At 38.0% G+C, this 17,403-nt stretch overlaps 1 protein-coding gene across 2 annotated transcripts in view; it reads left to right on the top strand.

The window, feature by feature from the left end:
• The window catches only part of MED13 (mediator complex subunit 13), a 121,383-nt gene that overhangs the window by 76,326 nt on the left and 27,654 nt on the right, over positions 1-17,403 (top strand). For both annotated transcript variants that reach the window (XM_039476325.2, XM_074388069.1), the window contains 6 exons: positions 2,094-2,215; positions 4,223-4,313; positions 4,446-4,660; positions 4,948-5,144; positions 6,495-7,411; positions 13,465-13,626. In XM_039476325.2, coding sequence (XP_039332259.2) covers positions 2,094-2,215; positions 4,223-4,313; positions 4,446-4,660; positions 4,948-5,144; positions 6,495-7,411; positions 13,465-13,626 — 1,704 coding nt within the window. The remainder of the gene's footprint in view (positions 1-2,093; positions 2,216-4,222; positions 4,314-4,445; positions 4,661-4,947; positions 5,145-6,494; positions 7,412-13,464; positions 13,627-17,403) is intronic.

Here is a 17,403-nt window from a genome sequence, read left to right as displayed (position 1 = left end):
ACATTGATCTGGGAAAAGACTTCTTTGGATATGACCCCACAAGCACAAGCAGCAAAATGAGATTACATCAAACTGAAAAGCTTCTGCACAACAAAGGAAAAAATCCCCAGTGAGGAGACAAGCTATGGGGGAATATATTTATAAGCCGTATATTTGATAAGGGGTTAATATCCAAAATACATAAGGAACTCAGTCAATAGCAAAAAAAACCAAAAACCAAAAAACAGCCCAATTAAAAATTGAGTAAGGGACTTGATTAGATGTTTCTCAAAAAAGACATACAAATGGGTAACAGGTATATGAAACAGTGCTAAACATCACTAATCATCAGAGAAATACAAGTTAAAACCACAATGAGATATCACCTCATGCCTGTTACAATGGCTATTATCAAAAAGAGGAAAACTGTGTTGGTAAGAATGTAGAGAAATGGGAATCTTTGTTCACTGTTGGGGGAAAGGTAAATGTTGTACAGCCATCATGGAAAACAGTATGGAAATTTTTCAGAAAATAGAACTGCTTATGATCTAGCAGTCCCGCTACTGGACATATATTGAGAGAATGTGAAGTCAGCATGTTAATACTGATACCTGCATTTCCATGTTCATTGCAGTATTATTCATAGTAGCCAAGATATGAAATCAACCTAAGTGTCCATCAGTGGATGACTAGATTTTTAAAATGTGGTATATAGGCCGGGCACGGTGGCTCAAGCCTGTAATCCCAGCACTTTGGGAGGCCGAGGCGGGTGGATGGATCATGAGGTCAAGAGATCAAGACCATCCTGGTCAACATGGTGAAACCCTGTCTCTACTAAAAATACAAAAAATGAGCTGGACATGGTGGCGCGTGCCTGTAATCCCAGCTCCTCGGGAGGCTGAGGCAGGAGAATTGCCTGAACCCAGGAGGCGGAGGTTGCGGTGAGCCGAGATCGCACCATTGCACTCCAGCCTGGGTAACAAGAGCGAAACTCCATCTCAGAAAAAAAAAAAAAAAAAAAAATTTCAAAGCTACAGCTCTAGTGGATCTTTAGAACTCACACACAGAGGCCCTGGGAAAGTGACTTTTCTCTTTCTGAAAACGAGGATTATCTCAAGTCAGTTGACAGAGAATGATTTGGACAGTTATGTATCAAATTGTTTTTCTTGTGCAGGAATATATTGGGAGCCTAATTTTCATTGGAATTGGGATCATGTAATTTGTTCCCCTAAAACGGGGTGGGAGGGAAGGAAAATAAAATTGTAGTTCAGTAACTAAGAGGGAATATTTAGGACTTAAGCACCTAGCAATGGGCAAAGCATATTAACCTATATTCTATTAGATTTAATTCAGTTCTTGGTATTGAGGCACAGAGAGGTTAAGTAAGTTGTCGAGGGTCATACTGTTTAGTGGTGGAGCTGGGATTCAAATTAAAGTCTGGCCCAAGAGTCACCTCTTAATCATTGTTCTGTTCTTCCTTTACATTTCAAAAAGAGAAAAATACAGGCTGGGTGAGGTGGCTCACACCTGTAATCCCAGCACTTTGAGAAGCAGAGGCAGGCAGATTGCTTGAGCCTAGGAGCTCAAGACCAGTTTGGGCAACATGGCAGAACCCCAACTCGAGAAAAAAAAAATTAACTGGTCATGGTGTCACATGCCTATAGTCTCAGCTACTGGGGAGTCTGAGGTGGGAGGATTGCTTAAGCCTGAGAGGTCAAGGCTGCAGTAAGGTGTGATGGTGCCACTGCATTCTAGCCTGGTGGGTGACAGAGTGAGATACCATCTCAAAAAAAACTGCAAATATGTGTGTGTATTTAATTCTCTTTTCCTAAATAGTATTTATATTTTTATTTGATATATTAATTATACATGTAGAGTACTTAGCTATTTTTTGGATTACCTGACCTTATAGTGAGCTTCCTGGAAAAGGTATAAGCCCCTTACACCTTTATAACATTTTTTCTATTAAAAACACTTTCTGGACTTTAAACAGTGAATTACAGTTTCTTGTTGCATAATACCCTTATGAACTCAAAGTTATATGTCTAATTTAAACAGAATAATACTTATTTGGTCAGTAGTAGCAGTTTTATTTTTCTGATTGACTTTTGTAGATGCTCCACGCCCTGCTAGTCATGCCCGTCCTCCATCAACAAGTTTGATTTATGACTCAGATCTGGCTGTCTCTTATACTGATCTTGATAATCTCTTCAATTCTGATGAAGATGAACTAACAGTGAGTATCTCGTTAATGAATAGGATTATAATTTACTTTCCTTGATTTTATATATATATATATATATATATTATTCTTTAGAAGTGATTTGAGAGTTTAATACTGTGATTTAGCCCTGAACAATGAGAGATATTTTACAGTAAAATCTCATTGGTTTCTTTTTTAATCTCATGTTTGAGTAGTCTTGCCATAATGTCACCTGTAAACTTAGAGATTTTTATTTCTCCTTTTGTTTTTACATTTGGGGAACACATGATTAACCTTAATTTGACCTCTGCTGTATGTTCTATTTTGCGGTTTTAGGAAGCAGAATTATTTTCCTTTTTGATTCTGTAGTTTGAGAAATGACCCTGGAATTTACTTATTCAGAGAACACATAAATAATTGACACTAAAGTTACTTGCTTTGTCAATTTATTAAGGAATACCAGTTCTTTTGAATTTGTTTGACATCACAGCTATTATTATAAGACAGATACGTGATACAACAATGAAAGAGGAAGCAAAAGTAATATTTGATCTTTAACACCCATTTGCAGAGAAAGGTGAAGATAAAAGAAATTAAAGCTTAAAATGAGATTCCCTAGAATGTCAAGTCTCTGGCAAATTAATGAATTGGGTGCTGCATTATCATAAAAGGGAATTCCTTTTCATCTGCATAAAGGTAGCTTGGAAACTTCTATGGTACATTTGGTCTTTCTTTTCCTATATCATATGCATTTATTCCTCTCAGCATATGTATCTATATATGTATATTTATGTATATGTGTGTGTGTACACACATACATACATACATATATATAGATATATATGGCAGATACATAAACTTTTACTGTATATCCCATAGTGTAGTACATTTTAGGATACCCTTCACTAGGCAAATACATCCTTGAATGTTTTGACACATTCATACTTTCTGTCTACTACCATTCATGTATCAGCTGTGGTTCCTCTAAGATAAAAAGGTTGTAGTCAGAACGTGGTCTGCATAGTAATATTTATCACAAACTGTCTAACAGAAGACATGGAACAAATGTTAGCTCTGAAAACATTGGTAATAGCTTGGAGATAGTAAAACTTGTTTGTTCAATGTACTAAAACTTAGGAACCCTATTGCTTTGTCATTAGATCTTCTGAAGTTTGTACTTAGTTTTACCTGTTGCAGTATTTTTATAGGAGTAAGGAGATTATCAAAACAAGGTAAAAGTACAAATAGGAGTTCAGAGAAGTGGGTGATTGAATATATAGGAAAAACACAAACTTTAATGTATTCAGCTTAAGGAGACAAATGCTTTGCAAGTATCTTTTACTAAGAAGCATTTTTAATGTTAATTACAACTCCTTCTTATTGCAGGTTTTCTTATTTTTATTTATTTTATTTTATTTTGAGACAGAGTCTCACTCTGTTGCCCATGCTGAAGTGCTGTGGTGCAGTCTTGGCTCACTGCAACCTCTGCCTTCAGGCTCAAGCAATTCTTGCGCCTCAGCCTCCTGAAATTCTTGTGCCTCAGCCTCCTGAGTAGCTGGAATTACAGACATGCCCCTCCACGCCCAGCTGATTTTTTTGTATTTTTAGTACAGATGAGGTTTCACCATGTTGGCCAGGCTGGTCTCAAACTCCTGGCCTCAAATTGATCTGCCTGCCTATGCTTCCCAAAGTGCTGGGATTTTAGGGGTGAGCTACCACGTCCAGCCTCTTATTTTGGATTTTAATTTAAGATTAACCTTACTTGTGCGTATTTTGAAAGTATTGGTCATTTTCTTTGGAGGAACTTTTCCTTTTTAATTTGGAGGCTTACCAATAAGTATTCAGAGAAACTAATCTGGAGTCAATGATCGTCTAAGAAATATTTTATATCTTTCAACACTAGTATGTATTTGGCTGTATCAAATTCAAAATATTACTTTTAATGAATGGGCTTTACTTTTAAGTTATATCTGAATGATTACTATTTTGAGATCACATTGGATGTAAAATTTTAGATAAATGTGTGCTTTTTTTAAATAGCCTGGATCTAAAAAATCAGCGAATGGATCAGATGATAAAGTCAGCTGCAAGGAATCAAAGACAGGAAATCTGGACCCGTTATCTTGCATAAGTAAGCGTCCCACATCTGTGCTCGAGATAAATTTGCAAACTTTTAATCTCAAAAAAGCTCCCCACTCCCTTTGTTTTAAACAGTCACCTATTTTTAGTCGTGTGTTAAAATGTATGTTTTTATTAAATATAGGCACTGCAGATCTTCATAAAATGTATCCTACACCACCATCATTGGAACAACATATTATGGGATTTTCCCCAATGAATATGAACAATAAAGAATATGGTAGTATGGATACAACACCTGGAGGAACTGTTCTAGAAGGAAATAGTTCTGGTGTAGGAGCGCAGTTCAAAATTGAGGTTGATGAGGGGTTCTGTAGCCCCAAACCTTCTGAAATTAAAGTAAGTATTTTTTTTTCTAGAAGAATAATTCACTTCGTATGTTTTCTTATAGAATTAGTTTGTTGCTATATTCAAAAATTCTTTGATAGTGTTTGCAGTTTTGTGGCTAAGTTGAGGACTGAATTGTTGTGTCATTATTAAGATTGCACTTATAGAAAGAATAGGATTGCATTTACGTTTTATTCTGTTTAAAGAAAGGAGAAAAGGTCCAGAGCTTGTTTGAATTTTTTGTTTATTTTTTCCCCCCGAAGATAAGAAACTGAAAACCTATCATCTTTATATTGTAGGATTTTTCTTACGTCTATAAGCCAGAAAATTGTCAAATTCTAGTGGGATGTTCCATGTTTGCACCTCTAAAAACTCTACCAAGCCAATTTCTGCCCCCTATCAAATTGCCGGAAGAGTGTATTTACCGTCAGAGTTGGACTGTCGGAAAATTGGAATTGCTTCCTTCAGGGCCTGCAATGCCATTCATCAAAGAGGGGTATGATTTATGTTATTATAATAGTATATGAATGCTTATACAGCTTTAATTTTTTTTGTAGATTTACCTGGCATACTGGAAAAAGAAAATTGGTTTTTGAAAATTCTAAAAATTATTTGTGGTTAATCAACTATAATGATTGGTGAGGAACAGTGGCTCATGCCTGTATTTCTAGCACTTTGACAGGCCAAGGTGGGTGGATCCCTTGAGGTCAGGAGTTTGAGACCAGCTTGGCCAACATGTGAAACCCTGTCACTACTAAAAATAGAAAAATTATCCAAACATGGTGGCATGTGCCTGTAGTTCCACCTACTTGGGAGGCTGAGGGACAAGAATCACTTGAACCCGGGAGGCGGAGGTTGCAGTGAGCCAAGATCGCACTAGTGCACTGCAGCCTGGGCGACACAGTGATACTTCATCTCAAAAAAAAAAAAATTGCAGTGGTTAATTGGGTATGGATAAACTATTGGAAAACTTAAGACTGTTCTGCTTAATTTGTATTCAGAAGCACCTTTTCTTTTGAGGTGCAATTTATAATCACTCCCGTTTTTACATTTGCCGTATTTTCCACACTTTTCACGTTTTACCATATCTGAATTTGTCAGTTTCAATTCAAGGCTAAAAAAAAAAATCTGAACCGGCACGGTGGCTCACGCCTGTAATCCCAGCACTTTGGGAGGCTGAGACGTGTGGATCACGAGGTCAAGAGATCGAGACCATCCTGGTCAACATGGTGAAACCCCGTCTCTACTAAAAATACAAAAATTAGCTGGGCGTGGTGGCGCGTGCCTGTAATCCCAGCTACTTAGGAGGCTGAGGCAGGAGAATTGCTTGAGCCCAGGAGATGGAGGTTGCGGTGAGCTGAGATCCCGCCATTGCACTCCAGCCTGGGTAACAAGAGTGAAACTCCGTCTCAAAAAAAAAAAAAAAAAAAAAAAAAAAAAAAATCTGAATTTGAGATGTCTTATAATGCGTCTTAAAATTACAATTTTTTCCCTATTTACACATAAGCATCTCTAAAATCATTTTTTTATAGTCAGTAGCATCTTTTAAGTATTTCTAGTAAACGAAATTTACAGATAGTAAATATATATGTCTAGGTATGTATTAGTGTATACAGAATTTATTAATGATTTTTGAACTAGATTGATCCTTAGCCCACACAATTACTTACAGTAGATATGTTAACCAGAAATAAGAATTGACTCTACTGGTAATTCTTGCAATACTTGTCCTTTCATAATTTCCTATGTAATTGAAAAACATTTGGGACATTTTTAATTGTATTTCACATTACTAATATGTTTCTTTACGTATGTATTTTATTTTCTTTTACCCTGGTGATGATAGTGATGGAAGTAATATGGATCAAGAATATGGCCCTGCCTATACACCTCAAACTCATACTTCTTTTGGAATGCCTCCTAGCAGTGCACCTCCTAGTAACAGTGGAGCAGGAATTCTTCCTTCTCCATCCACTCCTCGGTTTCCAACTCCAAGGACTCCAAGGACTCCTCGGACTCCTCGTGGAGCTGGTGGACCTGCTAGTGCTCAAGGTTCAGTCAAATACGAAAATTCAGACTTGTATTCACCAGCTTCCACCCCATCTACATGCAGACCCCTTAATTCTGTTGAACCTGCAACTGTCCCTTCCATCCCTGAAGCACACAGTCTTTATGTAAACCTCATCCTTTCAGAATCAGTTATGAATTTGTTTAAAGACTGTAACTTTGATAGTTGTTGCATCTGTGTCTGCAACATGAATATCAAGGGTGCCGATGTTGGAGTTTACATTCCAGATCCAACGCAGGAAGTACAATATAGGTGTACCTGCGGCTTCAGTGCTGTCATGAACAGAAAATTTGGAAACAATTCAGGATTATTTCTTGAAGATGAACTAGATATCATAGGACGCAATACAGACTGTGGCAAAGAAGCAGAAAAACGTTTTGAAGCTCTCAGGGCTACCTCTACTGAACATATTAATGGAGGACTAAGGGAATCTGAAAAATTGCCTGATGATTTGATATTATTGCTACAAGATCAATGCACTAATTTATTTTCACCCTTCGGAGCAGCAGACCAAGATCCTTTTCCTAAAAGTGGTGTAATTAGCAATTGGGTACGTGTTGAAGAGCGTGACTGTTGCAATGACTGCTACCTTGCATTAGAACATGGGCGTCAGTTCATGGATAACATGTCAGGAGGAAAAGTTGATGAAGCACTTGTGAAGAGTTCATGCTTACACCCCTGGTCCAAAAGAAATGGTAAGTATGTTAATAAAATACTTTTCTTGTTTGCTTATTTCCTTTTAGTTGTATGACTTTGCTTTTCTTTCTTAGGAAAAAGTATTTAAGGCAATTTCCCATGTAGTAAATAAAGACATTTAAAGTTGGGCCTGAAATTCTTTTAAGGATGACATTTTTAAAGGGAGAATTTCTTAGCAGTTTTAGTTTAATTTCACCAATAAAAGTATTGTTGTTATAAATGTGTAATTATATACTTACGTAGGAATATAAAAGGCACTTTGCATATGTTTATTAGCACAACATTGCTGGTTGTCTGCTTTATTCAACGTTATTCCACTCATTAAGTATAGGTGGGCACCTTGTATGTGCCAGGTATTTTCCTAGGTTCACTGTTGAACTAAACACACATATTCTTTTTTTTTTTTTTTAAGATACTTTTTTAAAAATATTTTTTATTGCACTTTGGGTTCTGGGGTACATATGCAGAACATGCAGGATTGTTGCATAGGTACATACATGGCAATGTGGTTTGCTGCCTCCATCTCCATCACCTATATCTGACATTTCTCCCCATGTTATCCCTCCCAAACTCCCTACCTTCTGCTGTCCCTCCACGAGGACCCCCCTCAACAGACCTCAGTGTGTGATGCTCCCCTCCCTATGTCCATGTGTTTTCATTGTTTCAACACCTGCCTATGAGTGAGAACATGTAGTGGTTGATTTTCTGTTCTTGTGTCAGTTTGCTGAGAATGGTTTCCAGATTCATCCATGTCCCTACAAAGGACATGAACTCATCGTTTTTTATGGCTGCATAGTATTTCATGGTGTATATGTGCCACATTTTTCTTGTTCAGTCTGTCATCAATGGGAATTTGGGTTGGTTCCAGGTCTTTGCCACTGTAAACAGTGCTACAGTGAACATACATGTCAAAGCACACATATTCTTTGCCTTTTTTGAACCTATAATTTAGTGGAGAAGATAGGAAATAAACAAAAAATGGAAAATTTTCATGAGTTATCATTATGAAAAGCTGTGGATCTGGTGAAATAACCTAAAGAGTAATTGTAGATAGAGTAGTACAAGGATGGGGCTGACATTTAGAGGTGGGGAGGGAGAGGAGGAGCCAGGAACAGAAATTGAGAAGAAGGTTGAAGGAAAACCATGGGAGTATGGTATCCTAGAAATCAAGTATAGGGAATCTTTAGAAGTGTGATCATCTCTATCAAATACTGTGATACATTAAAGTGAAAACTGAGACAGGCTATTGGATGTGACCACATAGAAGTTGTTGGTCACCTTGATAGGCAGTTTCAGTCAACCTGATTAGAGTGGGTTCACAAGAGAATGGGATGAGAAGCAAACTTAAACAATTTTGCGGGGACTTTTGCTGTAAATAGCAAAGAAATTGGATAATAGGGTTAAAGGAGAGGCTTATTGTTATTTTTTAATGAGTGCGTTGGGAGTGATCCTATAGGAAAGGAATTTTTTTATATTGACAAATATGGCTTATGCCTGTAATCCCAGCATTTGGGAAGCTGAAGCAGGCAGATCAAATCGTTTGAGCCCAGGAGTTGAAGACCAGCCTGGTGAACATGGAAAAACCCATCTCTACTAAAAAATACAAAAGTTACCTGGTTGTAGTAGCACATGCTTGGTGTCCCAGCTACTTAGGAGGCTGAGGTGCGAGGATAGCTTGAACCTAGGAGGTGGATGATTTAGTGAACCATGATTATACCACTGTACTCCAACCCGTTTAACAGACAGAGTGAGACTCTGTCCAAAAAGTAAAAAATGGCCATGTAACGCAAGGTTGAAAGAAGTAAAAATCAGCCCATCAACAGGAGAATAGCTAAGAAATCATGATAGTACAGATGGAATGTTATATGGCTTCTGAAAATGGATACTTTTGTATATAACAAATAGATGAATCTTAATTGAGGAGAGGAAGAGGGAACAAATCCCAGATTACATGTAGTCAGATACCCTTTAATAATATCTTTAATATATTTCCTTTAATAAAGTTCTGAAACAAGCATAACTAAATGTATTATTTACATGCACATAAAATTGAGGATATTGGTTAATTCTTGAAATTTCACATGTCCAAAAGTGACCACAAGATAGGATAGGAAGAAATATTTAGTAAGATTGTTTTTGGTAATGTTCCAGTTCTTAGACAGTGAGATTACAGTTGTTCATTTTATTATTAAAGGAAATTTTTGAACTGTAAGAGCAACACATGGACCAGTGATTAAGTTTATGTACATGACATAATTTCAGCATTCATCCAATTATTTATTCTCAGGGACCAAATTTTAAAAGGGAAAAATATAAATAAATATCATAGGTGTTCAAAAAAAGGGAAAGATTATTTTAAGCCATATAGAGTAGTTAAGAACATAGGCTGTGAACTCAGACTGCTTGGGTTTGAAACATGACTGTAGCACTATATACTACCTGCTACCTTGGGCCAAGTTAGTTAACCTTTCTGTGCCTCAGTTTCTTAAAGTAGGGTCAATAATGGATTTATTGGTGTTGTGAGAATTTACAGGGTGTTGTGAGAATCAAATGAAATAATACACATAAAACAGAGCAGGCTGGGTGTGGTGGCTCAGGCTTGTAATCCCAGCAATTTGGGAGGCCAGGGCAAGCGGATCATGAGGTCAAGTGATTGAGACCATCCTGGACAACATGCAAACCCCGTCTCTACTAAAAATATAAAAATTAGCAGGGCCTGGTGGTACATGCCTGTAGTCCCAGCTACTTGGGAGGCTGAGGCTAGAGAATTGCATGAACCCGGGAGACGGGGGTTACAGTAAGCTGAGATTACGCCATTGCACTGTGGTGTGAGCGACAGAGTGAGACTCCATCTCAAAAAAAAAGCAGCTGATCCCCCCACCTTGGCCCCCCAAAGTGCTGGGATTACAGGCATGAGCCGCCCAGGAGTTCAAGACCAGCCTGACCAACACGGTGAAACCTCATCTCTACTAAAAATACAAAAATTAGCCAGACATAGGGGTGCATGCCTGTAATCCTGCTACTCGGGAAGCTGAGGCAGGAGAATTGCTTCAACCTGAGATGGAGGTTGCAGTGAGCCAAGATGGCACCACTGCACTCCAGCCTGGGTGACAGAGCGAGACTCCATCTCAAAAAAACCAAAAAACAGTTTTTGGCATATAGTGATAACTCAAATGTTAGCAGTGGTAATGACTCTTTATTTATTATTGTTTTGTTTTTAAGAATCAACTTATTTGCCAAATAATGGAAAATACTGAGCTTTACCTGGTATGCGTTTTTTGAATAACAGTAAGCAATGATGTAAATATAAAGCTGTAGACATAAAAATTAATTTCTTCTTAAGAACTTGTCCAAAGAAAGTAATTTAGTACAAGAAAGAGAGAAATGAGGCCAGGCACCATGGCTCACACCTGTAATCCCAGCATTTTGGGAGGCCAAGATGGGAGTGATGCTTGAGACCAGGAGTTTGAGACCAGCTTGAGCAACATAGCAAGACCCCATCTCTACCAAAAAGAAAAGAAAGAAAAGCCTTTATATTTCAATTAAAAAGTTTCAGTATTAAAAACAAATAATGTTGGAAAACATAAGTGTGAAATATTAGAATACTTTGATTAAATTATAGTAGCATCATGAAATAGTGGCAAGCTCCTGCATTAGAGACCTTGGCCTAATTGTTTCCTTTTCCTCGGATGTTTGTTTTCCAGGTATTTATGTGGATAACTGTCTCCTTTAAATCTTGTCAGATGTCATCTTCTCATTATAAAATTGTAAACCTTTCTTCATGTTCTCCATCTTGCTTTGCTTCTTTCCATAGTGTTCCTATTACCTTCTAACATAACAATACAATTTATTGTTGTTTCCTACCCCCATTAAGTACACTCTTTACAAAGTTCTGTGTAAAGGCAAAGGTTTTTGTCTATAAACACCTAGAATAGTGAACACAGTAGATGATCAGGATATTAAAATGGTTGTTTGGATTTATTTAGTTTTAACATCTTGAAAGAAGGTATGTTTGAATTTAAAAGTCTACAAAGTATAGTTTGTATATTTTAAGGGCAACGTTTATTTTGTTGAAGATAGAAAAGGCTCTGTTCTAATTAGAAAAAATACATACTTGCTGAACAAAAATTAATACCATACATGGGTAACCATGTAAAATGTACAGTTTACTGCTCTTAGTATTCAGAGTTGGACAGTCATTAACACAATTTTAGAACATTTTCATAATAAACCCCCTACCCTTTAACAGTCACTGCCTTTTTCCGTCCAGCCTTCTTTCCTAAGCTATAGACAACCATGAGTGTATTTTCTGTCTCTCTAGATTTGCTGCTTTTGGGCATTTTATATAAATAGAATTATATACTGTATGGTCTTCAGTGACTGGCTTTTTTTACCTTGCATAATATTTTCAAGGTTCATCCATGCTATAGCACATATTAATACTTTATTGCCAAATAATATTCCATTGTATGAAGATACCGTATTTTATTTATGCCCTTCATCAGTTGATGGACATTTAGGTTGTTTACACTTTTTGGCTGTTATGAATATGATGAATAGTGCTCCCATGAACATTTGCATACAAGTTTTTATATGGACATGTTTTTATTACTCTTAAGTGGACTCACTGAGTCCTATTTTGTTTAATCTTTTTTTTTTTTTAATATGGAATCTCGCTCTTGTTGCCCAGGCTGGCGCGCAGTGGCACAATCTTGGCTCACTGCAACCTCTGCCTCCTGGGTTCAAGCGATTCTCCTGCCTCAGCCTCCCAAATAGCTGGGATTACAGGCATGCACCACCATGCCCAGCTAAGTTTTGTATTTTTTGGTAGAGACAGGTTTTCACCATGTTGGCCAGGCTGGTCTCAAACTCCTGACCTCAAGCAGTCCGCTCTCCTTGGCGTCCCAAAGTGCTGGCATGAGCCCACTGCGCCCAGCCGATAAAATTTTTAGGTATAGGAAATTAAAGCCTATAATGATAAATTAGGCAAAGGTAATAACAAATTAAAATGGAATGATTTAATATAGCAGTGTGCCTAAACAGGTTTAGGGTACAACTGGACCATTCTGGGGGCCACATTTATTTTATCAATATCATTTAGTGATTTTTCTTTGAGCCATTTGACATTTATGAGGAGCACCTTTCTGTATCACCATTCTGATAATTGGTCAGAAATGCAGGTCATAATTTGATAATCTATATGTCTTTAAGATGTATAAGTTTATAAAATATCTATAGATAATATACTTTTTAGCAGTGTGAGCAAGTTACTGTATAATTTCTGTATTTTAGAGTTGTTAAAGTCTACTGTTTTTTTCAAATTAAGCTTTAACTATTATAACCAGTCTTACCTATTCAGTTTACCATAATAGTGCTAATTGTGGGATATAGTTTCAATGTGAGGCAGACTTCTTTCTGATAAAATACCTACAGCACCAAAACAGCCAGCATAAATGCAAAAATAAATATATTTGATTAATTTCTAAATTTGATTAATCAGCTAATGAATGACTATGGAGATAAGTTAACAATAATTTTTTTTTTCTTTGAAATGAAGTCTTGCTCTGCCACCAGGCTGGAGTGCAGTGGCGCAGTCTGGGCTAACTGCAACCTCTGCGTCCCAGTTCAAATGATTCTTCTGCCTCAGCCTCCTGAGTAGCTGGGACTACAAGTGCACACCACCACATCCGGCTAATTCTTTTGTATTTTTAGTAGAGATGGTGTTTCACCATGTTGGCCAGGATGGTCTCGATCTCTTGACCTTGTGATCCACCTGCCTTGGCCTCCCAAAGTGCTGGGATTACAGGCTTGAGCCACCACGCCCAGCAACAGTAACTTTTTATTGTGTGTCTTTTTGGTTCTAAGTATCTAGAAGAACCATTTCTGTAGATCATCTTATAGAACTTAATACAGTTCTCTGCACAGGTCACGGTTTAATCTTCTTGATGATGAAGACCTGAACTTCCCTATATGTATTTTGTGTTATGTTAAAATTTTATTTGTGCTGGCAATAGCAATTCTTATTTACTTTTTTTTTTTTTAATGCTCGTAGATGTGAGTATGCAGTGCTCACAGGATATACTTCGAATGCTCCTCTCTCTTCAGCCAGTTCTTCAGGATGCCATTCAGAAAAAAAGAACAGTAAGACCTTGGGGTGTTCAAGGTCCTCTTACTTGGCAACAGTTTCATAAAATGGCTGGCCGAGGATCTTATGGTAAGTAATTTATAGTGATATGTAATGACTGATTTTATATCAGTCCTCAGATTTCTGTGCCCAACTAGAATAAGCACATTAGTCTTCTTTAAATCTTTTTTGTGGTATATTCTTAAGGCCACCTTGGTCCAATCCTAGCTTTTTTCCCCCACCATTTCTAACATTCAGTTTACTCAACTCTAACCCTGCTTCAAAAGGAGTGGCTTCTCTTAGGGGGCTTTCTTATAGGGGGCTTTCCCTCAATCTTTTTCATGAAGAAAGGGGATGTTTCGAAGATTTTCTTTCAAAGGCAAAAAAAAAAAAGCTTTTGTTTTCAATTATTTTACAAAATTAAATGAAAAAGGGAGATGGAGTGGGGAATGAGGGTTATACTACTGATAAGGGGCCCTAAGCTCTTCATTTAAAAAGAATTAAAACAAAGAAGAAATTTGCTAGTTATGACTAGAGTAGTAAATGAATACTCTCAGTAGGTATACAGATTTATGGTCAGCTGTGATGAAAAGAACATTCCAAATATTTGAACTGTTTGTTGAAGATTGTCTCTGACAGGTGGGCTGTAATTGGAGTTTTAAAAATATATTTGGAATAATACTTCTTAAAATTGAAATCTTTGACTTCTGTTTATTGGTTTGAAGTATATCATATATGAAAGTAGTAGATTTACCTATATTTTCCTTTTCTCCCTCTTTTTTTTTTTTTTTTTTTTTTTTGAGACGGAGTTTAGCTCTTGTTACCCAGGCTGGAGTGCAATGGCGCAATCTTGGCTCACCGCAGCCTCCGCCTCCTGAGTTCAAGCAATTCTCCTGCCTCAGCCTCCTGAGTAGCTGGGATTACAGGCACGCACCACCATGCCCAGCTAATTTTTTGTACTTTTAGTAGAGATGGGGTTTCACCATGTTGACCAGGATGGTCTCGATCTCTCGACCTTGTGATCCACCCGCCTCGGCCTCCCAAAGTGCTGGGATTACAGGCTTGAGCCACCGCGCCCGGCCATTCTCCCTCTTTTAATGGCTAAAATAATTTAAATCTCATTACAAAACTAATACTCTGTGAAAAATGGAGGTCCAAGAAAATATGTTTTGTTTTATTTATTTATTTTTTGAGACAAGAGTCTCGCTTTGTCACCTAGGCTGGAGTACAGTGGCGTGATCTTGGCGCACTGTAACCTCTGCCTCCCAAGTTCACACAATTCTCCTGCCTTAGCCTCCTGAGTAGCTGGGATTTCAGGCACACGCCACCATGCCTGGGCTAATTTTTTATATTTTTAGTAGAGACAGGGTTTCATCATGTTGGCTAGGCTTGTCTCAAACTCCCGGCCTCAAGTGATATCTGCCCACCTCAGCCTCCCAAACTGCTGGTATTACAGGCATGAGCCACCACACCTGGACAGAAAATACATTTTAGTATAAACCTTTACATTAGTTTAAAAACTAAGATAGTAAACATTTATTTATTTATCTCTGTACCTTAATGATTTTGGAGATCATTTCTGTCTGCATACATAGAGATTATCTTTTTTTTTAATGGCTATATGTATTCCATTGTTCTTTACATATGATAATATATTTTACCAATGCAGTGTTTATGAACATAGAGATTGTACCCACCATGATCATTACAGCTATTTTTCAGTAACATACACACCCCTGGCTTTAAAGCATGGTGTATTTTTATTTTATTTATTATTTTTTTGAGATAGGGTCTCATTCTTTCACCCTGGCTGGAGTATAGTGGCACAGTCATGGCTCTCTGCAGTGTTAACTTCCTGGGCTCAAGTGATCCTCCCACCTCAGCCTCTCAAGTAGTGTGCCACTAATGTGCGTGCAACCACACCCAGCTAATTTTTGTATTTTTTTGTAGAAATGAGGTTTTGCCATGTTGGCTCAGGCTGGTCTCCAGCTCCTGGTCCCTAGTCATCTGCCCACCTGGGCCTCTCAAAGGGCTGAGATTATAAGTGCCCAGCAATGTGTATTTCAAGGAAAAACAAAAAGCTAAATCACTCTCTGTAATACTTTTTTTTTTTTTTTTTTTTTAAAAAAAGACAGTCTTGTTCTGTTGCTCTGGCTGGAGTGCAGTAGCATGATTTCAGCTCACTGCACCCTCCGCCTACCCGGTTCAAGAAATTCTCCTGCCTCAGCCTCATGAGTAGCTGGGATTATAGGCATGCATTACCACACCTGGCTAATTTTTGTATTTATAGTAGAGATGAGGTTTTGCCATGTTGCCCAGTCTCATCTTGAACTCCTTGCCTTTAGTGATCCACCTACCCAGGCCTCCCAAAGTGCTGAGATCGCAGGCATCAGCCACCATGCCTGGCCTCTGTAATATCAATTTGAATTCTTACCAGTTAAAGTGCCTATTTTCCCAAAGCTTTGCCCAGTAGGATGCTGAGTCAGTGGGTGAAAAATGGTTATTTCCTATTACAGTTTGAGAGATTACATGGTATAGACTGTGGGGATAGATTTCTTGGGTTTAAATTCCTGCTCTGCTACTTCTTGTAAAATACTAGAGAAATTACTTTTCTTCATTTATGTTTTCTCATCTCTAAAATGAAGTTAGTAATAGTTTCTGCCTTGTGTTTTCTTGTGAGGATTAAATGAGTCGTACATGCAAAGAGCTTTGAATAGTACCTAGCACATAGCATTATCATTGTTTGCTATTACTAATTTTAAATTGCTCTTTTTAATGAGAAAGAGCATCTTTTTATGTGTAAGAGATATTTTTGTTTTGTACTCTTCATGTTCTTAACCCATTTTTCTATTAGGTTGTTGGTCATTTTCTTTTAAAAAATTTTTAAGGGCCGGGCGCGGTGGCTCAAGCCTGTAATCCCAGCACTTTGGGAGGCCGAGGCGGGTGGATCACAAGGTCAAGAGATCGAGACCATCCTGGTCAACATGGTGAAACCCCGTCTCTACTAAAAATACAAAACATTAGCTGGTCATGGTGGCACGTGCCTGTAATCCCAGATACTCAGGAGGCTGAGGCAGAAGAATTGCCTGAACCCAGGAGGCGGAGGTTGCAGTGAGCCGAGATCGCGCCATTGCACTCCAGCCTGGGTAACAAGAGTGAAACTCCGTCTCAAAAAAAAAAAAATTTATTGTGGTAAGAACACTCACCAGGCCTGATGATTCACACCTATAATCCCAGCACTTTGGAAGGCCAAGGTGGGGTAGATCACTTGAGGTCAAGAGTTTGAGACCAGCCTAGCTAACATGGTGAAACCCCATCTCTACGAAAAATACAAAAATTATCCAGATATGGTTATGTACGCCTATAATCACAGCTACTCAGGAAGCTTGAGGTGCAGGAATTGCTTGAACCCAGGAGGTGGAGGTTGGAGTGAGTGGAGATTGTGCCACTGCACAGCAGCCTGGGCAACAGAGCAAGACTCCATCTCAAAAAAAAAAAAAAAAACCTAAAAAAAAGAATACTTAACCTGAGCTCTTAATAAGTTTTTTTCCTGTTTTTTAAATTATATTATTTTTAAATGTATAAATAGAGATGGTGTCTCACTGTGTTGCCAAGGCTTGTTTCAAACTCCTGAGCTTAAGTAATCCTCCTGCTTCAGTCTCCCAGGGTGCTGAGATTATAGGCATGAGTCACAGCACCTGGCCTACAGTGTATTTTCATGCCAAAAATTTAAATGCACACCGGGCATGGTGGCTCCCACATGTAATCCCAGCACTTTGGGAGGCTGAGGGAGGATTATATGAGCTCAGGAGTTTGAGACCAACCGGGCAACACAACAAGATCCCATCTCTACAGAAACTTTAAAAA

This window comes from Saimiri boliviensis, chromosome 17, assembly GCF_048565385.1.
Source record: "Saimiri boliviensis isolate mSaiBol1 chromosome 17, mSaiBol1.pri, whole genome shotgun sequence".
NCBI classification, from domain to species: Eukaryota; Metazoa; Chordata; class Mammalia; order Primates; family Cebidae; genus Saimiri; species Saimiri boliviensis.
Note: the sequence above shows the minus strand (reverse complement) of the source record. Positions and strands in the feature narration are given on the sequence as shown.